Source organism: Nasonia vitripennis, chromosome 1, assembly GCF_009193385.2.
Source record: "Nasonia vitripennis strain AsymCx chromosome 1, Nvit_psr_1.1, whole genome shotgun sequence".
Classification (NCBI taxonomy): Eukaryota; Metazoa; Arthropoda; class Insecta; order Hymenoptera; family Pteromalidae; genus Nasonia; species Nasonia vitripennis.
Window position 1 is genome coordinate 30065996 of NC_045757.1, and position 26126 is coordinate 30092121.

The 26126-nt window shown below is 43.5% G+C and overlaps 5 protein-coding genes across 12 annotated transcripts in view; 3 read left to right on the plus strand and 2 right to left on the minus strand.

Annotated features, from left to right (window-relative positions):
• Window positions 1-455: 455 nt before the first annotated feature.
• LOC103316449 lies at window positions 456-1449 on the plus strand. Its single transcript, XM_008210078.3, has 3 exons — window positions 456-652; window positions 741-880; window positions 985-1449. The coding sequence occupies exons 1-3, from the start codon at window positions 485-487 to the stop codon at window positions 992-994; spliced, it is 318 nt and encodes a 105-aa protein (XP_008208300.1). The 5' UTR covers window positions 456-484; the 3' UTR covers window positions 995-1449.
• An 866-nt stretch (window positions 1450-2315) lies between these two features.
• Window positions 2316-6172, plus strand: LOC100116642 (sialin-like). 2 transcript variants are annotated; one of them, XM_001601034.6, is made up of 5 exons: window positions 2316-3045; window positions 3312-3479; window positions 3573-3811; window positions 3902-4372; window positions 4449-6172. In XM_001601034.6, exons 2-5 carry the CDS (start codon window positions 3419-3421, stop codon window positions 5184-5186), a joined length of 1509 nt encoding a protein of 502 aa, XP_001601084.2. In that variant the 5' UTR covers window positions 2316-3045; window positions 3312-3418; the 3' UTR covers window positions 5187-6172. The 2 variants fall into 2 exon arrangements, with proteins under 2 accessions (XP_001601084.2, XP_031776989.1); XM_031921129.2 differs by lacking the exon at window positions 2316-3045 and having other exon boundaries at window positions 3114-3479.
• LOC107982231 lies at window positions 5596-9941 on the minus strand. 3 transcript variants are annotated; one of them, XM_016990421.3, is made up of 5 exons: window positions 9569-9941; window positions 6788-6952; window positions 6404-6526; window positions 6179-6296; window positions 5596-6103 (listed from the first exon to the last, which is right to left on the minus strand). In XM_016990421.3, exons 2-5 carry the CDS (start codon window positions 6818-6820, stop codon window positions 5952-5954), a joined length of 426 nt encoding a protein of 141 aa, XP_016845910.1. In that variant the 5' UTR covers window positions 6821-6952; window positions 9569-9941; the 3' UTR covers window positions 5596-5951. The 3 variants fall into 3 exon arrangements, with proteins under 3 accessions (XP_016845910.1, XP_031776993.1, XP_016845911.1); XM_031921133.2 differs by having other exon boundaries at window positions 9564-9929; XM_016990422.3 differs by lacking the exon at window positions 6179-6296 and having other exon boundaries at window positions 5987-6103.
• LOC100114989 (elongation factor 1-alpha) lies at window positions 9433-15621 on the plus strand. Its single transcript, XM_001600731.6, has 6 exons — window positions 9433-9713; window positions 11051-11437; window positions 11602-11993; window positions 12061-12457; window positions 12541-12707; window positions 12780-15621. The coding sequence occupies exons 2-6, from the start codon at window positions 11077-11079 to the stop codon at window positions 12846-12848; spliced, it is 1386 nt and encodes a 461-aa protein (XP_001600781.1). The 5' UTR covers window positions 9433-9713; window positions 11051-11076; the 3' UTR covers window positions 12849-15621.
• Window positions 15613-26126, minus strand: part of LOC100679013 (transcription factor cwo) — a 37289-nt gene continuing 26775 nt past the window's right edge. For 4 of the 5 annotated variants that reach the window (XM_008210075.4, XM_031921130.2, XM_008210074.3 and 1 more), the window contains 3 exons: window positions 18871-19054; window positions 18548-18793; window positions 15613-18459 (listed from right to left, as the gene is read on the minus strand). In XM_008210075.4, the coding sequence (XP_008208297.1) occupies window positions 17609-18459; window positions 18548-18793; window positions 18871-19054 (1281 nt within the window). In that variant the 3' untranslated portion in view covers window positions 15613-17608. Of the gene's footprint in view, window positions 18460-18547; window positions 18794-18870; window positions 19055-19431; window positions 19817-26126 lie in introns of those variants that run through there. The other variant, XM_003426829.5, reaches the window with a different exon arrangement.

Consider the following 26126-nt stretch of genomic DNA (forward strand, 5'->3'; position numbering starts at 1 on the left):
AATAATTGAATAATTTATATTATGGAAGTGAACAGTACACTCGGACAAGTGTAACAAATTAATTTTGAATGAATTTTAAAATGACGCAACGATCAACTTTGTTTGCCAAGATAACCGAACCTCACAAGAAGATTTTAGTTCTAAATAGTCTATAAGTCCTCACTGAATTTCATAACATCTTTACGAATATTTGAACAAACTACATATATACTGTATATTAATTTTAAGACATGCATATATTTGTATACAAAGTACTATCAGTATCTGAGCACAATCGCAAAAAAATTAAAATAAATATTTCTATATGCAACTTATGTCTATTATAATTTTTTGCTAACAACCTTGGTAAAAAAAGTACCATCTCTCCTGGTTGGTACGCGTACTTTCGGCTATTATGATTCGCCAGCGGATACCGTAAAAAATTTTTGTGTGATTTCGGCGCACCGTCGGTAAACAGTTATCGACGGAGCACAGCGCTCAAGCCATGTACTCATCAAACCCTAACTCTAACCTAAACTACGCGTATTTAGGTAACTTACTTTACGGTGTAAACTGCGAGGAGGAGACAAAAAACATTGAGGGCATGAAGAACTTAACTTTTTGGTTTGTTTTATGCAAACAAAAAATAAATACAGAAGAAGTTACATGTACTGTATGTAACAAAATATAATTAGTATACTATTGATTCATTTCTAAAATTACAACAATAATGTATAAATTTGTAAACAACCGTTTTGCAGCTACTATTTTATCACGTTAGCCTATATGAGAAGATCATCCTTTCAATACTTATTGTGCAAGGTATACTGCTCCTGTTACTCCTTCTAAGTTGGTTATTTCAACAAGTATCTGATAGTAGTGAAAACGTTTTCAAAGCTGTGTAAGTAGTAAAATTATGACAAAATTTACTAAACGATATCCCGCACGGAGAAAAAACGTTATATCTACTGAACTCACTTCAGTATGATTTATGTAATTCGGCAGGAGAACATAGACACGTACAAGTCTGATATATGAGGATGTTTGCCCTGCAGGCTGGAACCAGAGTTCGTTATGGCCGCTATGTACCAATAAACACCAATAACGAATGTATAATGTGGAAGAGCATGGAGGGGAGTCGCCACTCAAACCAGCGCTATTTTTTGCACATTCACTGCGAATTTTGCAAGACACCCAAGGCATTTTTAGAATCTGCAATTAAATTGCAAATGTTTTATGTTATTCTTAGCTACTTTTATGGAAATGTACAGTATTTTAATCGTATAAATAGACTACCTCGCTTATTCTATACAGCAAAAATCTAGAAAGAGCATTATATTAGCACAAGTATAGCATAAAAAGTTTGCAATTGAATTGCGGATTCTAAAAATGCCTTGGATCTTGCAAAATTCGCAGTAATTGTGCGAAAATAGTGCTAGTTTGAGTGGCGGCGCTCCTCCAAGCTCTCCAAAGTAAACATTTGAACTTGCGGTAGTTTGCATACTGCTCTTCTATTGGTGCTTGGCGGCTAACGCGTACTGGCGCCCTGAAACTCCGCGCGTCCAAACCTCATAGTCATTTGTAAAAAATTTAAATAAATGTGTCTATGTGCAATTCACAATAGCCTATCATGATTCTCTCTAGTAACATTAACCAATAATGCTCTCAGCAGAGCCTCCCGCACTCCCTGAAGTTCTTCCCAAATTAGCAGTCGGCAGCTCTCCTACGGTCTGGCGCCAAAATCGAAAATTCCATATTCTCCTTTCGCGAAGAAACCAGGCCGACTCGTCTCCGCGCGCCTGGTTTGTTCGAGCCAAGCTTCGTAAATATAAAGCGCGCGCGTCAAGGCTTCCACACATCGTTCGTCAGAACACCGCACGTGCGAATAAAATCCAAAGCCGGGGGAAATTCTGAGGCATCCGTCGAAGTATCGGACGCAAAACTGACAGTTGCATAAAAAGGAAGCACTCACTATTTTTGGCCGCGCTTAGCCTAAGAATAAAAAGGCCACTTGTAGGACACGAGCCCGAACAAAGATTGCATTCGAGAGTGTGTGAAGCGAAGGTGTTTTCTCAACGCGGATTCGTTCTGGAGACACGTGAAAAAAATCTATCAATTATTTTAATGAAAATGTAATTTTAATTTTTTGTAAAAACCTTCAACACTTATGTTAATAACGTTTATGTCTTTGTGCATTTTTATCAAACTTTATCAAATTTCTTCTTTTTCAACTTTTGTACCATCAAGATGTTTTCTTCTAGGAACCTAAAGAACTCGGTAACTCATATTTTGTCGTTGATAAATGCATCACACTGTATTAAAAAATTATGACTCACAATAAGGCAAGTTAAAAAATTTTCACGCTCATACATCGTAATCGAATCAAAGTTTTCGATTTCTAACGCTCATTGTCAAGGTGTCCCCTTTATTAGCACTATTAAAAGAGATAAGCCTGAATTATAATGACTAACAATACTACGTAAGTCATGAACTTTATACAAAAAAGCCATGTGTGCGGTATATTGTGAATTCGTGGAGCATATACGAAGAATACTTATCACAACTTTTTCCGTAATCAAACAACTATTTACAGATAAGAAATAAGATAAGTATGCGCAAGTAACTAAAGTAACTAACCAGCAAGTGTTTTGTCTAGTCAGTATTGCTGCTATAGAAGGATCTGAAGCTCAAACAGACAAGCGTAGGAAATTTTAATCGGTCATTTCTAATAACTCAGAACAGTCTAACAGCTTTTAATGAGTCGGACTTTTAAAAAGCGCGTATTATTAAATCCGTGACAACAATGACGAGGTAGCCGTGAAAGTAAAGGCCATGTAACACTTTTTAGTTATTTTATATCTGTTAACTCGTGTGACGTAGAGAAAGTCTTATAGCATTAAATAAACACTGCCACGTCTTAAGGAAATAAAGCTATAGTATAGTGTCCGTATAAATTAAGTTGTAACTTGTTCATATTCAAAATTTGATATTATCTATGATACATTAATGAAGCCAAATCGAATTATGCCCAACTCCGTCCCCTCCCCAAGGAATAAGCGAAAGAAGGTACAAAATTATAAAAAATAATTGTTATTTTTAGTATCACTTGTGTTGCATCAATCGCGTCGCACTTGACTTATCTTAACTCGTATCTTAAGCGTCATAAAGTACACAACAAAAAAAAGCAACTTGAAAATATTTCATTCCGTTTCACCGAGGAATTTAAACTGATTTTGAAGGAAAAAAAGTTGCCTTTTTCACGCGGTTGATGCGAGGCTAGTGAGGTAATTAACCTTATCTTTTCCCTCTCCAATTATTTAAAAGTCTTACAGCGAGCTTAAAGATTTCGCCGCGTCTTACGCTTGATCAGTATTATCAGAGCACGCAGACAGCTTAAAGCGTCGTTTACATACCGTCTGGATACCGTAGTTCCCAATTGATGAGTTTTGACTCGTTTTTTATGATGAACAAGGTTATGTTTACCGACATTCGAAGAGGCTGTAAGTGTGCAAAGCAATGTGTATTGTTATATAAAAGGAACAAAATAGTGATCATTACTAGAAATTACTCATTTTATTTAATCGTGTTCAAAGGTATAAACGTTTCGCAGCGATACATATTCTCACTGATGTGCTTCTTCGCACTGTTCAATGCATTTGCAATGCGTGGTTGTCTATCGATTGCCATCACGGAAATGGCAATGTCCACAAACAATGACGAAGGCCTCGTCGAGGAAGAAACCTGTTCCTACTCAGATGACATAGTGCCGGACAATAGTACCAGTAGTACTGGATCAACCAAAGGTACTTACGACTGGGACGAATTTACTCAGGTAATTATTCCATCAAAAAACTAAATCACTCTATATTTTATTAGTGTGATTGATCTTAAAATAAAAAATATACTCACACCGTAATAACAGGGCCTCATACTGTCGTCATTCTACTGGGGCTACGTGGTGACGCATCTCCCAGGCGGTTGGGTAGCCGAGAAATACGGCGGCAAGCACACATTGGGCTTCGGAATTTTGTTAACAGCCGTTTTCACGCTGCTAACACCTGCAGCCATCTACGTAGGCGACTCCACTGCTCTCATAATTCTGAGGATCTTCATGGGTCTCGGCGAGGGTACGACCTATCCGGCGATCAACGTGCTTCTAGCCAAGTGGACTCCACCTGAGGAGAGATCGAGAACTGCATCCTTCGTTTACGCTGGAGCCTTGATTGGCACGGTTTATGCAACTACTGTGTCTGGTTGGATACTGCAGTATTCGAGTATAGGATGGCCGCTAGTATTTTACGTCATGGGGACGATCAGCGTCATTTGGTTCTTCATTTGGCTGCCGGCCTGCTACAATAGTCCAAAGGATCATCCCTTCATTTCCGAGAAAGAGGTAAGCGCAATGGAGTGAGCTCAAAATGAAATGTTTGGATTATCGTTTCTATTGGCCTCGAATTCATTGTTGCCAGGTAAACTACCTGAACGAGCGAATGAACGAGCACACCCACGAGAAGCCGCCACCAGTTCCATGGCGACACATTCTATCATCGAAACCCTTATGGGCAGTGATAATCGCGCTGATCGGCTTCAACTGGTCCATCCTCAGCATAATCACTGACTTACCCAAGTACCTCAGCGGCGTGCTCAAGTTCTCCGTAGCGAACAATGGCTACCTCACGTCCCTGGTCTACCTGTGCATGTGGATCGGCGGCAACACTAGTCCCTGGCTCGCGGATTACCTTATCTCCAAGAAGAACGTTTCCACCACTAAAGTGCGCAAGTACGGCTCCATCGTGGCTCTTGCCATCTCGTCCTCCTTCATTGTCGCAGCCTCGTACGCCGGTTGCGACCGTGTGCTCGTTATCGGTATGTTCACCGTGGCGATGACGATGATGGGCGCTGCGTATCCCAGTGTCATGGTGAATCCCCTGGATCTCAGTCCCAATTACGCAGGGACTTTGATGGCTCTCACGAATGGACTGTCGGCTCTTACGGGAATCGCAGGACCTTACCTCATAGGGATCATGACACCGAATCAGACTCTGGGTGAGTGGAGGTTCGTGTTCTGGATTCTATTTGGGGTGTCGATCGTAAGCAACGCGATCTTTTTGGTGTTTGGAAGTGGAGATGTTGAGTACTGGAACGATCCGGAATTTGTGAGGAACGAGATCAGTGAGAAGGAGAGGAAGAGATCCAATGCTGCATAAGCTTTTCATGTGTAATGTGTCGATTAAATTGTGAATTTTTTCAAGAAATATTAGGTGTACGTAGTCGTTGACTAGTCAATAGTCATGCAATACACTCATAGTGTGTAAGTAAAAAGCTGAATTTAAAATATTGTGATTTTAACGTATGTATGTGAACTTTTTATTTTGTAAATAAATTAAATAGCGAAAATAACCACCACCATACAACGAATAATATTATATTTGTTATGTGGCAAAGCAGCAATGAAGCAAGAGGTATCGGTTGCATGCAATAAAATGCACGCGCCTGCACTCTACCATACATAGAAAAAGTAATTGATGAATGAAGAATCTCTTTGAAATAAGTCAGCGTTGCCAACAAACAATTGGCACAGGTTTCTTCATCTGATACACCGTATTCATTGTCTATATGTATAATGTATCATGCGCAATTTATTATTTGAATAAGAATGAAAAAAATTAAGTAAAAAAATTACATAATATACTCACGAGTTATATTTTGTCTTACATTGTACATTTGTTTTTGTACATAGCTTATTTCAATAAAGACTGCGTTTCAAAACTATTTATTCTTTTCGATTCGTTAATATTCGTAAAAATTTGAATATTATTAAACCAATCATTTATTTCTTCTTCAGCATATGTAGCTACGAATAAAATGACAGATCAAACTTTACTACATGTGATCTTATATTTAAAAATCCAAAAACGTTAATATTTTAACAATAATCTACGAAACAATACGCATATTTTATAGAATTTCAATCATTTGTTCCAACAAGTATATTGTTTTAAATACACTTTTTCGAAATCTGATACATATTCAGGTATTAAAAGGCAGAACGATGAGTAGAATTTATGACGGTTTTTAAAGGAATTCAATCCCATGTGAATTGCTATTAACCAAGAATGAACACCTGTAACAAGATGCAAGTGTATATTTTATCATGTATAATCTATGTTCTAATAAAGTTTGTAATAGAAACGTATACCAAAATAGAAATGAATTTCAAACATTCTTGTTATTGAGAATTTGTTCATGATCAATTGTTCCAAAATCTCGATTATCATGATGCAGTTGACAGCTATTTTTTTGAGTAAATTTTCGTACTGTTTGATTCAGAATCGATTGATAGGATTGCATATTTATTAGTTTTTTTTTTAAATAACGTAATATTAATACGCAGGTGCACTATAATAAAAGTATTCTTAAATACCTCAATCTTCGATATGATAGAAATAAGGTGAATTATCCTATCATCTCCACAAAAACATATTCCAGTATTATTCTGATTGCTGACAACAGCATCTTTTTTGTGCGCAATAAAAAGTTTCATAATCTAAAAAAAGAGGAAAATAATCTTATCTTATTAATGCTATGAATAATAGAAACTTATGATCATAAAGCAACATAATGATGTGCGAATTACTTATCCTAGTAAATATTATTCACTTAAAAGCTAATTATGAGGTAAATATTAAAAAAAAACACTACCTTTGAACATCTTCTTTTTCTTTTATCAAATAACAACGACCATTAATCACAAGTCTAATTATTCCATTTATTAATTACTTCCTCTTTTGACTTCAATTATACTTACGTGTAACAGTGTTGCAGCTGCTAATGCTATCATTGTGCAAAAATGAAAGCTTTCGATTAAGAATCAATTATCTAGTGCTTCTTTCGCTTGGATCTTATCTCTGAACCTCCTTAGTGCTCTATTGCAATCGTGCAATTGCAGACTGCTTACCGCTCTCCACCAGAGCTGCATTAGGTAGTAGTGCGGATCGATTTTGCGCATCCCATGCAAACAGTAAATAATAAATGTATGTAGCTTGTAATATCAATGGGGAGGTTTATTTTAATTAAAACACAGCACATTTCCTTCGCAGAAACTAACTAAACAAATCATAAAGCATACAAAGTGAATCTCGTAATGTAAATGAATATCTATGTTTCGTACATAGTAAATTGCGTTCTTGGAAACTATAACATAATGTATGTTATATTTGTTTTCTAGTTCGTACTTTTTCATAATTTTAAAATTACAAAAATATACACATTCTTGTAAATTGTAAATGTAAATATTGTTTATAGATCAATTACAACTAATATAAGTATTAGCAGTCAGTAACCGTAGCGTGTATAGCGTATTTAAACTTGAAAGACATGAATTTTTTTAGTATTGTTTTTTATTTAAAAAATAAAAGTATTATACTTAAATGAGTGCTTGAAATATATCACCCAAGTCTAAAACAGCTTCGCTTTCAGTATTATTTACACCGTAGTTATTTTAACATGGGGGCGATTAAGAGCCCTTATTAACGCATGAAATCATGGGAAAAACAAAATTATAAATTATAGACGTACCTAACAAAATTTAATTTAATGAGTTTTTGCATCAAGTAGTGACTGGTTAAGAAACGTGGATTTTAATAAATAAAACTAGCATCAAATGAAAATTAAAACACAAAATATAGTAAAAAGATGGAGAATTGACCGTTACCAGAAAATTACTCAGTAAAATTTAATTGTATACACACTAGATATAACACATATTACATATCATTAATTTTACTGAAGATTATGAATAAGCAACTCCGCACCCTTCTCATAATAGTTAATATGAAATATGACCAATAATCTAATTGATTTTTTGCAAGTATTTAATGTACAATGAGCATATAATTTTTAATATACACCCGTTTTTTTTTTATTAATAATAAAAAGAGTTACTTTTCTATCCTACTTTGATATTTGTTATACTCTGAGCGTTATTTAATGAATGAATTGATGTAAAAAATGCTGTATTAGTAATTTATGAAGGCAATCGTCGAAATTGAATTCGTAAGAATGATGCAGGTTTTATTTAATTTGCATAAAATACGTCGATGGAGTAGTGAATAAGGACATTTTTGTTCCTAATCTGCACAATAATTTTAAAAGCAAACAAAAGTTAATTTTTAAGGATGGTTATTATCTTATAGCGGGGGTATATTTGAATTTATAACTTTCAAGAAATGTATTACGTGGTACAACTTTTGTAAGAACTATATAGAGACACTTTATATATTCATTAAGTTTGTTACATTAGTTTTACCTACAGGATTTAACTGACCATCACAAACGGCGTGTAAGAAAGCATCGTCTGCACTGTGATTATACTTATTGACCAACATGCGTATTATGATTTCTGAATACGGCACAAACACAAAAGAGGCATTCGAAAATAAACTACTTTCGAGATCCAGTACGGGATGATATTTCGAGCAGTGTCAGGCCCTGCGCTTGCACTCATTCTACGTATTTTCGTCTTCCTCCGTTCTCTTTAAGTCTATGTAGCTTAAAATACAGAAAGAATGTGATAAGGTATCGAAAACTCCCGACAAGTGGACCTTGGCGCGTTTTCTTTACCTGCACAGTCTTAAAGAGAGCGGATAAACACGCAAAAATATGCAGGGTAGAACTTTGGGCAGTAGCTGCTAAGGGTTGAAATATCGCCAGGTATCTGATACAATAAATCGCGTATATCTTGGGGTACCGATATCGCCTAATAATCGCATTTTCTCGACAATTCGATCCCGGGACCAACAGCCATGGCTCTACCACATAAGCCATCGTAAACATTAGTAATGTAATACGTAGCAAGAATCTCAGATGTAAACTAACGCTATAACATAAATAATTAACGTTAAAAAATAACATCTTTTAAATGAAACTGGCATTGGAGACAGTCTAACCTACTTGGCTTATATCTAATAAAACTTAATGATTTCAATATATATTTTTTTCTTTACCATCTAAGAAACGACTAACAGTAAAGAAATATGGATTAACTATTAACGCATATGGATTAATTCCAAGCAAGCGTGGCGTTCGAATTTCAAATGCGCAGATTAGTTGACTATAAAGAAATACTTCTCTCAATGTATTAACAAAACTGTAATCTCAAAGTTTTGGAATCATGATTTTTACAAAAAAAAAATGTATGAAACTATCAAGACTGTCTCTAGAAGCAAGACAAAAAGAAATAAATCACCAACAATATGAACTGAAAAATAAAAAAATACTGAAAAATTGTACATTTAAATCAAAGTCAAGAACCGCGAAAAGCATAATATCGAGACACTGCACCCTCTCGATTCTCGCATTCCACCGCAATAGCAGGTTAAACAGAGTAGATAGATGCAGAGGAAGCTTGGCCGTGTTACCGGTGCGCAGGCGCATTTCCGGCAAGCATAGCAGTCGCAACAGCAGCGCCGAGCTTGCCAAGCCGCGAGGGAGAGCGAAAGGGGCGCAAAGACGTGTACGCGCGAGCGCGAGAAAGAGGGAAATAGCGGGACCGAGCGGCGGCGAGGGCACGAAGAGAGAGATACTTCACTCGGGTGGTCTTGCGCCGCGTCTGCTTCGTCTCGCATCGCAACCCCCGGCACGGGAGCTGCAAGCTGCTTTCTTTCCACCTAAACTTTCGTCAACTGACCGCAAGCTCTCACAGCAGTAATTGTCGCGACGTCGTACTATTCGAGGTGAGTGCAAGCTCTGTCGCAAGCTCAAAAAGCTCGGGAGACATAACGAAGACGCATAAGGCATTCGTGCCGGCTCGCGCAGTCGTATTATTGATCCCCGGCCGGGCGACTATCGCGAGCTTTCTGCAAGCTCTCTGTCTCGCTCTCGTCGCGATAAAGCTCCGCTAAAACGGCGTGAATTTTTCGCGACAGGTCGAATTTTCGGGAACGACAGAGCGCTCGAGCTTTGTTCTGGGATATTTTTGCGTATTTGGCGCTGCCGCCGTCGCGCGCAGTGGGGAGGCAGAGAGAGAGAGAGAGAGAGAGAGAGAGAGAGAGAGAGAGAGAGAGAGAGAGAGAGAGAGAGAGAGGACGGGTTTGAGCTTTCGCCAGTCGAAGCATCGGGGTTAGGTGGATCGATCTCGCAACCGTACGGCCATTACGGAACTTGCGCCCGAGAGCTGCTGCAAAGAGGGGCGTTGATGTGCGACGCGTGCATCGGCGGCTCTCTGGCGCGCAAGAACCGCCGCTTTTATTGCACGATTAACGCAACCGGAACGACCTTGACTTTCTAATTTCTTTACCCCCAGGTGATGCCGTAGATTTTGGGCGAATTTCTCTTCTCTTCTCGAGGGCGTTTCGAAGAAAGATTTCCGGGGTGGGGGAAGGGGTGGAATTCGAGCTACAAGGTGTACGTCGCGACTCGAAGTTTAATGACCTCACTCGATTTTTCTTCGCTGTGCACACGAGGAGGCTTTTTTCCGTTGGGTCGCCGAGACTCTTGATGACGAGGGGATTTTTCGTGTCTATAGCGTCTGGAGAGGCAGTGGCTTATTGAATCGAAAGGCCGGGGGAACGAAGTCGTGCGAGGCTTATGAAAAATGCAGGATGTACTTAATCGATTAAATTATGTTTGATATGAAATTTAGTTCTCGATATATGTGGCGCTTGTACGTTCGGGTATTAAATTAGGAACGTTTGATATGGACTCGATTATGCGTGGGAGGAACATGCGGAGGGGTAATTGAGCTGACGAATTCATATAGCTGATTATTGACCCGAATATGAGCGTCTAAGTGCATAGACACACTAATTGACATGGCATTACGTATTTGTGACTTTGTTAGATCGATGGCCCGTTATAGTTTCTTTTATTCGATATCCCAATTGCGTCACGTTCGTCAAACTGTAGCTCACCGCGATAGTCAGTGTATTGGAACTTAATAGTACAATGAACAAATCTCATTTCGACGAGCAGCTACATGTAGCTTTCGATACGTCAATTCTAAATTCATCTCTTACGATCGATGTAAAGCTCACAACGAGGCATTAAAATCATCATTTCGAAAATCTTGCAGACTAGTCTGAGTCACAGCTAGCCAAGATGGGCAAGGAGAAGATCCACATAAACATCGTGGTGATCGGTCACGTCGATTCCGGCAAGTCGACGACGACCGGCCACCTGATCTACAAATGCGGCGGCATCGACAAGCGTACCATCGAAAAATTCGAGAAAGAAGCCCAGGAGATGGGCAAAGGCAGCTTCAAGTACGCCTGGGTACTGGACAAGCTGAAAGCCGAGCGTGAGCGCGGCATCACCATCGACATCGCCCTCTGGAAGTTCGAGACGGCCAAGTACTACGTGACCATCATCGACGCGCCCGGACATCGGGACTTCATCAAGAACATGATAACCGGCACGAGTCAGGCCGACTGTGCCGTTCTCATCGTCGCTGCTGGAATCGGTAAGTCTGCCAACTTGCGGCTTTGGCATCCGACCCGATTTGGCAGAAAAGCCCGATTGCTCAAGACTTTGCGCGACTCTGAAATCCAATATCACACGCCGTTGCTAAAGTTAATGATAAAATTGAAAAAAAAAATGAATAACGATGATCATAACGAACAACAGGTGAGTTCGAGGCCGGCATCTCGAAGAACGGGCAGACGCGCGAGCACGCGCTGCTGGCCTTCACCTTGGGCGTCAAGCAGCTGATCGTCGGCGTCAACAAGATGGACATGACCGAGCCCCCCTACTCGGAGGCGCGATTCGAGGAGATCAAGAAGGAGGTGTCGTCGTACATCAAGAAGATCGGTTACAATACCGCCTCGGTGGCCTTCGTACCGATCTCCGGCTGGCACGGGGACAACATGCTCGAGCCGTCGCCCAAGACCGCCTGGTACAAGGGCTGGAAGGTCGAGCGCAAGGATGGAAATGCCGATGGAAAGACGCTCATCGAGGCTCTGGACGCTATCTTGCCGCCGTCGCGGCCAACTGATAAGCCGCTGCGTCTGCCGCTGCAGGTGAGCCTCAAAGTCTAATTGTTAAAGAAACTACTGTCGAAAATTGAAATATCACGCCGGTTATCAGGACGTCTACAAGATCGGCGGAATCGGCACTGTACCGGTGGGTCGAGTCGAGACCGGCATCCTGAAGCCGGGCATGGTGGTGACCTTCGCCCCGGCAGCCCTGACCACCGAGGTCAAGTCCGTGGAGATGCACCACGAGGCTCTGACCGAAGCTCTTCCCGGCGACAACGTCGGCTTCAACGTCAAGAACATCTCGGTCAAGGAGTTGCGCCGTGGCTACGTAGCCGGCGACTCGAAGAACCAGCCGCCTCGCGGTGCCCAGGACTTCACCGCTCAGGTCATCGTCCTCAATCATCCGGGACAGATCAGCAACGGGTACACGCCTGTGCTCGACTGTCACACAGCTCACATAGCTTGCAAGTTCGCCGAGATCAAGGAGAAGTGCGACCGTCGTACAGGTATGAGAGCTTTTTACTATTAACCGTATGATTGAAAGCGATTTATTGAAAGATTGTTCAACGATGCGATCGGTTGGGAAAAGGTAAAACAACGGAGGAGAATCCGAAGAGCGTGAAGACAGGAGACGCGGCCATAGTGCTGCTGCAGCCGACGAAGCCCATGTGCGTCGAGGCTTTCCAGGAGTTTCCGCCGCTCGGCAGATTCGCCGTGCGCGACATGCGGCAGACCGTCGCTGTGGGGGTCATCAAGGTGGGCTGTATTAAATTTAAAAAATAAATGAATGAATAAAGCTTGTACTAATAGCAACGAAACGAATTGCAGAGCGTGAATTTCAAAGATCTCCAGGGCAAGGTAACAAAGGCCGCGGAGAAGGCCCAGAAGAAAAAGTAACCATCAAGCTTCCTCGGAAGCCCAGAGCGTCGCCGCGAGTTCGCTCCTTTTCCTTCTCAGCCGAGCCGTAATCGTCACCAGCAGTCGTCATCGTCAGCCATCTCGGCGAACATCAGCGATCGTCAAGCGCACCAGCCGCGTCATCATCATCATCATCAACAACATCAACATCAACATCAACCTCAACATCAACATCAGCATCAACAACAGCATCATCATCAGCCGACAGATCCACGTTGCTGTCAGCCAGCCTCGACTTGCGGGCTGTCCTCCAAATCGTCAGCTCGCACCTGCTCCTCGGGGCCGTACCTACCGGTCATCCTGCACTACCCGGTCGTCCTGAACCCGCGCATCTACCCTCACCTCCACATCCAGTTCACTCACGCCCCTCGCACGCCACACATATGCTAGGCCAAGCCCGAGCACCGCCAGCCCGCGCAGCAGTAGTGTGTGTATGCCAGCGCGTACTCGACTTACTCCACGAGTCGCGTGTATACGTATACCTTATTCGCGAGTCGCTGTCATCCTCGACGCGCCCTGTAAGTCTGTTACGGAGATTTGATTTGATGGAATTGAGAGAGAGAGAGAGAGAGAAGAACCGCTGCTGTTGGCGTCTGCTGGAACATCGGTGCGGCGAGATACGCAACACTCCTCTTCGTCGCGGCGTTCTGCGATGCCCGGGAAGAAAACGGGACGTGTATCGTCGTCGTGCTTGCAAGCTTTTTTGTCCGAGTCGGAATTTTATCATCAGCTGCAGGAGAAAATCCTTGAAAAAACGTTGATGCTATAGCTGTATTATGCCTACTGTACCGTTATAATCTTGGCGCGCTGCCCTCCTCCGAGAATTCAGCTCTCGAGCAAACTTAAAAAAAGAAACGTCACTCCCATCGGCTTCTCTCTTTATAGCCTCGGAAATTATCGGAAATCGCGGAAGCGCGAGGCAAGATTTTTCGCGCTCACGAGCGTGAACCGACGCGATAATCTCATAAGCGACGACGACGACGACGAAGAGGAGGGATGTATTGTGAGAGAAAAAATAAAAACGATGGAAAGATCGCAAGGTGAGAGACAGAACAGAGAGTATAATGCGCGCGGATATGGTAGGACAACAGCGTATATAGCAAGTCCCCTCGAACTGTATACTCCGGCGTAGTTAGGTTTTTCAATTGATCACCGGGAGAGACGAGGAAAATCGAGTTTGAACAAAAAACAAATTATTATTCGACACGAGAGTGAGAGGAAGCGAGAAGAACGAGAGACGTTTCCGGAAGCTTCGAGGGGATCCGTTGACGAGCGAGATGTATCCGTAGTAGTAGTAGGTTTTTATCGAAGTTCGTTTACCTTTTGTATACGAGATTTTTTATGGATGCGGGCTATTTTGATATTCGAAGAGAAAATTTTCTTAACTCAAATTCGTGATATATTAGATTGTGTATAATTGATTCGAGGACGCGCATATGTGACGACGGTATTTTTAAAAAGTAACGTCGGATTTTATTGATTTTTGTAATTTTATATGAAAAGCGCACATTTTGCACTCTTTTTATATATCATGTGTCCAAAAAACGGAAAAAAAATAATGAGACGTTTGAAAGTAAGTTTGAAAATTACTCGATTGTTGATTAGGTATACCGGGGATCCTCGAAAGCTCCCGGAAAACAATCGCCTCTATCGCAGGATTCCTCAAGGCAAGGATTCAAAAGTACATTTATTCAAAGTCACTCGAATCGATTGTGAATTATACCGTTCAAATATACTATCATTGATACTATTATTACTATATTATTGTACTAGCGAACATTATTTATACGATTACTAGTCTTATTGTTACAATTGTATACTTATTATTACACTCTATTTGTTATAAAAAAAAAAGATGGAAAAAGTATCCCTCGTAGATGCGCAACTTGCAACGACGGACGTACTCGCAAAAGATGATCATCCATTTTTAGCGATCATATACATTATACCAGTAAACGATAACCATGACGATATGATAATCTCGGGATCCGAGAACACACAAGCTCTGAGGTGGTTGACTCGGACGGACTCGGATGATGATTACTCATTATGCACGATGGAGAAAAAAGAGAGAGAGCTGTAATACGCGATCGACTCAACGATGAAAAAAAAAACAAACAAAATAATAATCGGGGATCGTAACGGGCCTTGTAACTCCCAAGTCGCCATCCCTCGCTCCTCGCCCCCAAGGACCCCAAGTGTCACGTATTATTATATATATATATATATGTATATATATATATATAAAAAAACATTGTAGGCGCGTTCTGCGAATTGCGTTTACCCGCATTCCCCTCATAGCCAGTATTATGTTGGTGTAATAAAAGAAAAGAAAAAACGAATTTTAATTGCCACCATATTCGTAAAGTTATTGATACAATAATACTTATATCCTGCGTTTGCAGCAGCAGTAGAGAGCATCTATATATTGTCCTGTTATTTACTGTTTAATTTTGCCTCTAGATTCGTGTAAGGCTTGATTATAAATTATTATAACCTTCTTTTTCTTATTGTATCGTTGATCGTTGCGAACTTTAGTGTTCTGTTATTTATTTATGTTTTTTTAATTTCTATACTTGAATAAAGTTAGTGATGGATTCAATTCGATTTGGTTCTTGCCTTATGTTAATAGTTTTCAATCTATAGATTCGTTCTTGAGGTACTGAGTACGTATCGTTTACCAATGTCTCGACGTGTCGATACACATCAAGCGCCACTGGAATAAGGAAATAAAGATTCGGTGTACGGTAAATATATATATATATAATTTATTTTTTCGCACAAACTCTTCTCTCAACGGTTTTTATACAGCTAAGTGTGGTATGTACAAATAATAGTTAATGCAGTATGTGGTGATCTTATAAAGAAGAAAAATTTTCTTTTTTTCTCTCTAGTGTAATGCAGGTCTCGGTCAGTCTTGTGTTGCTGAGGCCCGCTGCCCAGTAAAAAAAATCTCGGCTTCGCGCACCGAGCTTTTTCTTTTTGCAGCTTTTGTTTATCAAACTTTACAGTTTTCATAATTTTTTTCTCTAATAATTACATCGTATATCAAACGCCTGTTATCCTCTTTTTTTTTGTTGGTTTTTCTTTCAAGTGTATAACATACGCTTTGTTGGTTTCTTATATCTTTCTTGTTATTGCGCATCCGAAATTCCGGTAAAGAATTACACTTTACTCTCTATAAATAAGGTAAAGTCGGGATTTGCTGAAGGGGCAGTGTACAGTATATGAGATAACGAAACCCACGCTATTTCGACGAAAAAAAAGCCACTTTCTGACGTGTAATGAGTAAATGAAAGAGAGAAAATCGTCCTGCCCTTTTAACAAATGACGATTGTTTGATTTGCATCATTTCTAATCCGTATATAATATCACAAATTTACACAGTTGGAAATAATACGCAATATATATATTGGAAGGATGTATAACAAGAGTTTGGAAATGCGCCGTTTACTTTCTCGATTCGATTGAGTCTTTCTATTGCAAACGATTGAATATAACGGATTATTGCTTCGTTATATATGTGTGTATATTCAGCAAGAAAAATTTCATCTATTTTGATTACTCGTTTGTACATACCGATATATTATGTTTCGAGATAAAACGTCGCATTTCTCTTTACATTTCGTTCAACAAATTTTCACGCTAAAAATATATCTCTTAGTAGTTATCGTAAATTTAAAAAGTCTTCAACATTCATAAAGCTATTAAACGTAACAATTACGGCTTGAAAGAACAAAGAAAAACTGATCGTCGCCAGTTTTTTCCGTTTACTTTCGTTCTCGAAAAAGTCAACAATACTCGTCCTATATAAACCATCCGTCCTCTCGTCGTCGTAAAAATTGTCCGCACTACTGCTGAGTTAAATTAACAGCTGCTAGTTTCTCAAACTAACTGTTAATGAACTTTCCAACCGTGTAGATTGATCGTACAAACGCGCTTTCTTCCTCGAAATTCCGGTTTCACGCGTGTACTCAAGCTTACATTACATAGGTTCATGCACAATCTTACAACAAAAACAAAAATGTTAAAGACACGAATACATAATAAAACGAGAGTTCCGTCGCGCGGCAAAAAAGTCTCATCGGTAAAATTAGTTTTCACGTCGCTGGAATATTCTTACAAAAGAGAAAAAAGATGTGTACGCGTGTACGTCTCTGTGTTCTCATGTTCATATGTTACACGTAATCCTAACTATTTTCTCTCTCGTCGAGTAAATGCTGCAGCAGACTTGGACGACTCGCACACACATGCATCTCGTCCCAGCTCGATCGTACGCGTATACAATTTACTCCCGGAGGCGAACAAGCAAAATAATTCCATGGCAATCCGTCGACAAGGGAGTATAACGATAATATATTATACAATCGCAATGTAACCTTTTAAAATTAAGCGCTACGCACATCGTACGTTATACAGTAAAAGTAAAGAGAATATTATGTATATAGCACGTTCACAACGCAGTCGAAATACTGTGGAGTATTCCCCGAGAATGAACAATACTACAAAAGAGCGTGTGAGAAACGTAAGTACGACGACACAGGTAAATAAAAGCTCTCTCTCTCTCTCTCTCTCTCTCTCTCTCTCTCTCTCCACTCGACGACGACGACGGTACTATACATATAGAGAAAAAATCCATCCACCCATCATAACGCACACGACACAGCCTAACACTCGAGTTCGCGATGCGATCGTCCATCTCGCGTGCGGCTGGCAGTCCGACCTCAGCCGGAGCCTCACTACTGAATCTGATGAGGTGGGCTTTGCTGGTGCGACCACCCGGTACCGGGTGACGCGTGATTGAAATTCACGGATATCGTGACGGGATGAAGGACGACGTCCGGTCCGGAGATATCTCCAGCGGTGCAGCCCATATGAGGCCTGAGAAGAGATGCTTCAAGCGTGAGGGGTACGTAGAAACCGCCGTTGTCGTGAAGCGCAAAGATGGGAACACCCTGAGCAGGTCCGGATTGCTGCTGATGCTTGGGTGATGCCTCGGAGCTGCTGGTGGGCGGAGGTGAGCTCGAGCTCTTTATCCTCTGGTCGGCGCTGAACCTCTGCTTGATCGAGTTCTTGAACTTGTAGTTGGCCGGTGGCCTCTGCTGCTCGGAGGAGCTTGCGGGGGTCAGCAGGAGGCTGCTGCTACCGTGCGAGTGGCTGCTGTGGTTGCTGTCGTCGCTGACGAGGTTCGGCGGAGGGATGAGGACGCGACCACCCTGGTGATGGGACGCCCGGGACGATGACTCGCTGGAGTCGAAGGACGAGACGCCGGAACTGGAGCAGCGGTCCGAGTTGCTGCTGTTGTTGTGGAGCAGCGTGTGGTGGTGCTGGTTGGATGTGGGGTTGTTGTTGTTGTTGTTGTTGTTGTTGTTGATGCTGTTGTTGTTGTTGTGGCTGAGGTGGCCGTTGCCGTTGACGTTGTTGTTGTTGGTGAGGAGGCCTATTCCGTTGGTCGGGGACGAGCCGTTGGCGCCGTTCGGACACATGGACGGAATGCCACCGTTGCCGTGAGCGAAGGAGCTCACGCCGTTGCAGGCTGAGCCGTTCGTGGTGGGTAGGTCCACCGGATGGGGGAAGCCTAGCCTGTCGCCTGGAATCGCACAGACAATGGGTTAGCAATGACGATAATAAAACAAATCAACTGTTCGCTTTCATCAAAATAAAAGAGGTGTACTCACTGGTAGCGAGGATTTTGTCGCAGTGCTGCTGCAGGTGACTGATCAGCTGCACGCAGAGAGCGTCCCGGGCGAAGTAGCCCTCGACCTCGACGAGGAAGTGCATCGTCTCGCTGAGACACTCCTGGTAGCCGAGCCTGTAATGCTCGGCGGCACTGGAGCCGGTGGTCGACGGATGTGACACGCTGTCGACGCTGTCCTCGGTGTGCATCGCGTGGACCGACGACACGGGCGTGTGATGCTTCGAGTCTGGATATAGACGCGATGGTTTCGTTAGCTCGATGTGGTTAAAAAAAATCTTATAATTGAATGATCCGGGCCCGTACCTTGTCGAAGACCCTGAAGATGCTTCATGTGACGAATGGCCATCTCGATGATCTCGGTCTTCTCGACTCTGCCCCTGCCCTTCTTCAGGTACTCGGCGGGGATGAGTCTGCTGAGATCCGCCAGGCAGTTGTTCATGCGATCTCGCCTGCGCTTCTCTATGATCCTGTGCGACATCGGATCTTGCTGAAACATCGAAACGCAATATGTTTAAAAGTGGATTCACAGTAAAGCTGTGATGGAAGATGTCGCTATCCAACGCCCCTATTTCCTTCCGAGTGAGCGACTTTTACGAATGAAACCAACAAACGAAACAAAAACTCGGATAATTTATATCCAAATCGAGCCTTCACTTTCAAAAGCATCGATAACGCGTGAAAGCCGCTTTTGATAAAATAAAATCCACCTGCTCAAGAGCCATTAGACGGCGTTGCGCAATCAAACTCGAAACCGAAAAAAAATCAGATCCCTTTCTAATTTCTCCCGAAAAACAATCTCGCGCCAGAATAAACCCGATATGCTGAACTGCATCAGAAGAGGGGATGAAGAAAAAGGAAATTCACCTCTTTGGCAAGACAGCGCTTCTTCCGGGACGGCGGCGAGTGCAGCGCCTCGTCGCTCACCGGCGCGTAATACTGCATATTCAAAATGTTGTCCATGCTATGCGTAACCATTGTACACTAACTCTAAACCAATCACTTTTCACCGCACACTCTATTCCCTAAGCGAACTGTCTCGACAACTTCACCGTCGTACACTTCATTCGCACGGTTATCACTGTTGCGCCTCGAGTCTTCAGCAGACGACTATAGTATACTTGTACGAGAGCAGTGCGTATAAAACGCTAAAGAGACAGAGCAGCAGCGCGGAGCGAAGTAAAGCTCGCGAGGTTCGCGAGCATAATAGCCGGTAGTCCGCGCAGCGGGTAGCCTCAAAGCCTCGCGCGTTTAAGCGCCTCCTCCTCGTGATGACTCGCTCGGATGCCCCCCCCCCCCCCCACTGCTCTCGTTCTCTCTCCTACCTCGGCTGCGCCCGAGTGTCGAGCGAATTATTATCACCGCATCCTTATGCCCGAGGAATAATGCGGCTACTGCTGAGCTCGCTGAATTCTCGCTTTTTGTTTAACTGTTGGCGAATTTTCGGCTGTTTCGAAATCGCGATTATCCTTTCAGACGCTGCGGAATTTTTCGCGTCGAACAAGTTTATACAGAGGACGATTTAAACCCTCAAACCCTCACGAGTACACACACGCGCGCGCGCGCGCGCTGATAAAAGAACAAGACTCGCAATGCAAGCGGTTCTTCGTCGCTTCGAGCATCATCAGCGAAACGTTACCTCGCACGTGACGACCGGGGGATATCCCCCGCGAGAAAGAGGCAGAGGAGTGGGGTCGGCGCACGTTTTTCTCGCACGAGTCTTTCCCCCCCCCCCCCCCCCCGCGCGCCCGCGCGCAAGAGAGTCCGCTTTCATTCAGGTGGGCTGCAGGCAGGCGGCGCGATGGAAACGTGCCGATTGCGTGCGCGTCGTGTTGTCGCGATGAGGCCGCGGTTTATATTTAGCGGAGACTGTCGCGCTCGCACGGCTGTACGAGACGAGACGATTTTTTTTCGCGATTTCTGCTCACGGCGGAGGGTTTTTACGTGCCGCTCGGCACATCCCGCGTATCAAGGTCAGCGGCGATTATTGACTCTCTCGACGTCTCAGTGGGGTGGGAAGAGCGTATTGGTGTATTTTGCATATGGACTCCGCGCTCGCCGAAAGATAATCGCTCGTCGAGCTGTTTGCGAGGAGAAACAAAGTCTGAATTTTTGCGGAGCGATAATGACTGTGTATAGAGTTGGATGTATAGAGGTCGAACGGTTCAAGCCGGTATCTGCAGCCCACGCGTTTGATTGACCCGAAAATACGATGAGTTCGTGTTATTATCGGGCGGACGGGGCGTGTATACCTTGCGTTAAAATGCCGATCGTTCCATTCAAACGTGTACACGCGAACAGATCAACGACGAAATCCCGCGACGAATGCACTTATTCAGCAACTCGATATACATAGCCGTTCCGCAAGCATCGCACATATTTTCTCTCGTGCGGAGAAACGAATAACTGGATATCGCCGGCTTGACCTCGCTTTTTTTTCTCTCACGCGCATACTCTCGCGGATAAGCGTCGACGAGAGGAGACGGCTCTCTCTCTCTCTCTCTCTCTCTCTCTCTCTCTCTCTCTCTCTCTCTCTCTCTCTCTCTCTCGTTGTGGGGCCACCGCATGGGTCAATCGGCGAGTCCAGCTTTTTTCTGGAATCGTCCGATAAACCGTAGATGGTAGAGAGCACTTGTGTACCCCTACTCTCTCTCTCTCTCTCTCTCTCTCTCTTTCTCTCTCTCTCTCTATAGCAGGCGGAGGATAACGAACCAAAGACTGGCGGAGACTCGATTATTAATGTGCTTGATTTTCCATACTACCAAGTGTGCATCGACACAGCCTAAAAAGAAAGCTGCGACACGGCAAATTTTCCACTGCAAGGTGCAGCGGCGGAGGAAAAGAATGTTTGGAAACGTGCGAGATGTAACGGCGCACGTGAGCGCAAACGGGACACTTATAAACGCAGTGGAAGCTTTTGCCGACGTCGCAGCGCGCATATCGTATAATAGCCGCGAGAGCCGCCTTCTAAACGTGCCGCAGTAGCTCGCTTGCGTAATGAAAAACACGCTTCTCCGCGCGCGTAGCTCTAGAGAGAGAGAGAGAGAGAGAGAGCTTTCTAAGTGAAAGCTGCGATTTAATTAGCGATCGGTGCTTTGATTTTATTTATTTCCCGCATTCGAAAGCACAGAGTTACGAAACCGGTGCAGTATGAACGAATTAACGCTTCGATTATGCTATTCTTTCCATTTCTCGCTATCCTATATGCTACGGTACGAAGTACAATAATTATTTCCATTTCCAACTCGGTCACGACGACGCGCGGTTCTAAAATCGTCGTGAAAAAAGCGCAACTATACACACGCACACAGCGCACGCGCTTCATAAATCAGCGCTGAATTTACACTCACGTTCCTCCCGTACTTCAACCTTTCGCGACGTGCGCGCGCGTGTGTGTGTGTGTGTGTGTGTGTGCATTATCAAGCGCAAACATCAGTCACGTTTTTCAGCTGCAAGCTCGCGCTCGCGAAGCGTTATATTCATCAGCTCTGTTTACATATTTCTCTCGAACAGTCCAGTAATAACCAAGTCTCCTTTTCCCATCGATTCGAGCGCGGAGAGCCGAGGCCGATAAGGCGATCCGGTGGTGCCCGGTTTATCGTCGCGGCGGGCAGCTCCCCCGCGTGATAAACTTTGACTGCGTGCAGCGCGCCTGACTGATCGGACAAAGAGAGGGGGACGTCCCGACGCAGTAGCGGATCACGAGGCTCCGGTTCGATCCGGCGCGCAAAGTGATAACTCGGCCTCGTTTGTGTTATATTGTTATACGCGTGATGATGATGAGCGCCGCTGCTGTCTTATCTGCAGTCGATGAGTCGTTGCTTTTTTTGTAACCCGTGGGGATTTCATGCACGTTTGAGGAGAGACGTTTTCACGAGAGAGGATGTGTCTGTGTGTATTATGTGCTTATAAGGAAACGCGTTGATTGTGTGTGGAAGAGAGTCGCTGTTGCGGTTGGAGATTAGTGCTCGGTGTTTGTTTTGGTGCTCGCGGCACTTGGAGAGTGCATGTAAGCGTTTGAACTTAAACTTTGCGAAATCTCGAGGGACTCTTTGCAGCCAAACTTTGTACACATCGTTTGTAGAAGTGATCGTCGCCTCCGACATATCGACAGCGCGCGACTGTATAGTCGAGCTTCGGATAGTTGACTTGAGGAGATAAGGAAAATGGCTGTAATCAATCCGCTGCGCGCGACTTATAAATATCTCGCTAAAAATGCGTAATATCTCGCAAGCTCGTACATTATAAATCAACAACACGTCTATTAATCCACGCGCGGTATATCTTTAAGCTCCCCTCTACTCCCTCTCTCTCTCTCTCTCTCTCTCTCTCTCTCTCTCTCTCACTCTCTATATATAAGCCGTATCGCTGAACTCGTTCGCTATACACAACATATATCTCGTGTGCGTAGAACCTTCCAGACATATCGGAAATCTTGGCTCTCCTATATATTATAAATTTATTCTCTCGTGAGGCCTGTGTCGCGCGAGATGCTTTTATTACGCCCGATCCATAGAACTGCCGCGGAATGAGATGCATTACTACTGCGGCTGCGAAGATTAAAAGAGTTATATTTGAGAACGATGAATAAATTATTCGGCGTATCTAAAATGTATATAGCGAAGCTCTCGAGCTTTTTATCAATGCATACGTTTTTCGCGAGCTTATATTTATAAACAAAAACACGTGCGCGACCGTAGCAGATAAGCCCTTGAAAAACTCGCGTGGGATAGTCTATATAAGCTTCGCGGATCTCCACTTTTAAACAGGGGTAAAGCAAATATATACAAGGTGCAAGCGCGCACGCGCGTCTGTGTCCCCCGGCGATGCGGCCGGTGCACTTTCTAGGTCAACATCGCACTATACATGCCGGCATTTTCGCCTTGTCTCGTACACGCGCATAGACGACGATAGAGAGATCAAAGACCTCCGCTTGCCTTCGAATAAATTCCAGGTGTAAGTTTTTTTTTTTTAATAAAAAAACAGCAGGTGTAATCAACTGCAGTTTCGAAATATTATCCCGCGAATACGCCGTGTAATCGATGGTTCCAAAGAGGCAAAACAAAACCCAACAGTCCTTGAACCCGCTTTACGTTGTTATACGTTTTCGAACCTCGTGATCCAAAGCGAGAGAGAAAACCGGCATGTGTGTACGTTACCCTGCATCTGTGTAAGTATAACACACGGAGTCGTAACGAGCGCGTAAAACAAGAACGTCCATAAATCCCGCATAATCGCGAGAGCACAACAGATTCGGCCAAAGAAAATAAAAGCCCTCTCTCGAACACATCAGATAACCCGACACGCGACGCGCTCGTGCGAATTGTGGGGAATATTTCATATGCAGAGCCTATACTTATATTATAATTATCAATTAAATGGGTTGTCTCTTAAGTTATTCTTAGTTAAATAAGACCTCCTACAGAATGCAAAACGAAAAGCGCCTGCTTGCAGCCTGAACATGTGACCGGTCGGTCGGACACGTGCGCGCGAGAGAGCGAAATGCGAATCGGATGACGTTATATATAAACGCGCCGTGGATACACTGGTGCATAAGTATATATCGCGGCAGGTTTAAGAAAGGCATTATCGCGACGACGAGCGTATTTATAGATCGAGAGAGAGAGAGAGAGAGAGAGAGAGCTGCGTCGTGCCGATAACAAAGGCGAAGAGTAAGATAAGCTGAGTCGTCGGCGTTGGTTATGTATTTTTGGACGCGGTTGATCAGCAGGTGGACTTTTTTTTATTGGGGTAAAAAAAAGGCCGGGATGAGAGAGATGGCTAGACGGTATACGTAACAGCGATCGGGTTTTCCGATAGGACGTCGAAGAAATTAGCATAAACACGAACGTGCAGGGTACAGAGAGAAGGTCTGCGATGCCATTTTAAATATTTATCCTCGCTCGACCTTCACGTGTGGAATCGATACGACAACGTCTGTACCTATTATATAAGGTCGAATACTCGTGCATCGCCGCGTCTGCAGCAAAATCTCATTTCCTCGCGTGCAATCGCGTCTTTCAATCATACGATTAGATTCGAACAAAAAAAAAATTCCACTAGAGCTACTTCTCTCTCTCTCTCTCTCTCTCTCTCTCTCTCTCTCTCTCTCTGTATAGGACAAAACGTGTGCATTAGAAACTAGTCCAAAGCTTTAGCACAGAGTTGCAACAAGTATCTGCTCTGTCGCTCGCGCGCTATGCAAATATAGCGCGAGAGCTTCTATTTTCGGAGGCACGCGCGAGAGAGAGCCGAGTTCGCCTCTTCCGAGTTATATTCACAGCTCACACACGTGTTTATCGGCTCACATATTGGTGCGCTGTGTGTGATAAACGGACGCAGGTCTCTATTATACACGTATTTATACGAGCATAGCCAAGCGCGGCTATAACGGACCGGTCGACATATAATGGGCCAGGAGGATGCGTGCGGGATGTCACGTAAACGGTGAAATTTGCATTTCGTTCTGTGTTATGTACGACGTGGTTCGGAGAGAGTGAGTCGCTAAATTTTCCGTTTCGTCGGCAGCGATACAGCCTTTAGAAAAAAAAACTCCGAGAATCGAGTCCACGGAATCGAAAGAAATCAGACCTCACGACCAGAACTGCTGTGTACCATAGCACCGGTAATTTTTCCTCGTTCGCTGCGCTCTCGAGAGTCCTCCGATAGTCGCAGACTAGAGTGTGCAGTCAGTCAGCGTAATAAGGCGACGAGAGCGGATCACGTTACTATACCCGCGGCTTATAATACTCTCCGTTTCATCAGCCGCATATACGACGGCGGCGCTGGATCACGTGCGGACTACCGCGCGCCGTGCGAGCCACGTGTGAATCATGAAAGTGCCTCGCACATTTCGCTCATCGTATATGACGGGATTTTTTCACATTCCCATTCGCGATTTTTCGTCTTATCATCTGTCGTCATCTAACGCAACGTATAACCGTGTCCCAAATGAGTCAAAAAAAAAAGGATGGAAAGGAGGAATTTCCGAAAAGAATCCCGAGCGTATAGCAGTATAGGCATTACAACAGCTCTCCTGTGCGCGCACGTGAATTCCAGGAAAAGCCAAACCCGTCCGCACACGGGCTGCTATGCACTGAGTCAGACACTCGTAACGCACACACATACACGTATATACATATACAGGCCGTGACCGAGAAACGCCGCCATCGAATGTGAAATTTTCGCGTGACGGACGACACGTACATACTCGCGCGAGCATCCCACTATGCGTATATGGTGCGTGTGACGAGTTTGCGGTGCGTGGATTGCGAGAACGAATTCCTCTGCTCGACGTTATAACTGATCATGGTTATACTGCGGCGCTATAGTTGGCGATCGTCAGCTGCAGCGATGGATTTTTAGAGAGAGCCGCGATATGCGGTTTCGCTGTGAATACGAGGATTTCGAGTATTGCCGGTGGAAATGGAATTGAATTTTTTTTTGAGAGAGGAGATTGAATTTTTTCGATTTAAATTTCGTTTCGACGCCAGAATCGAATTCCGAGTTTTCATATTTCATCGCAGAGACAGTTTCTAAAGAAAAAAAAGATAGCATCTGGA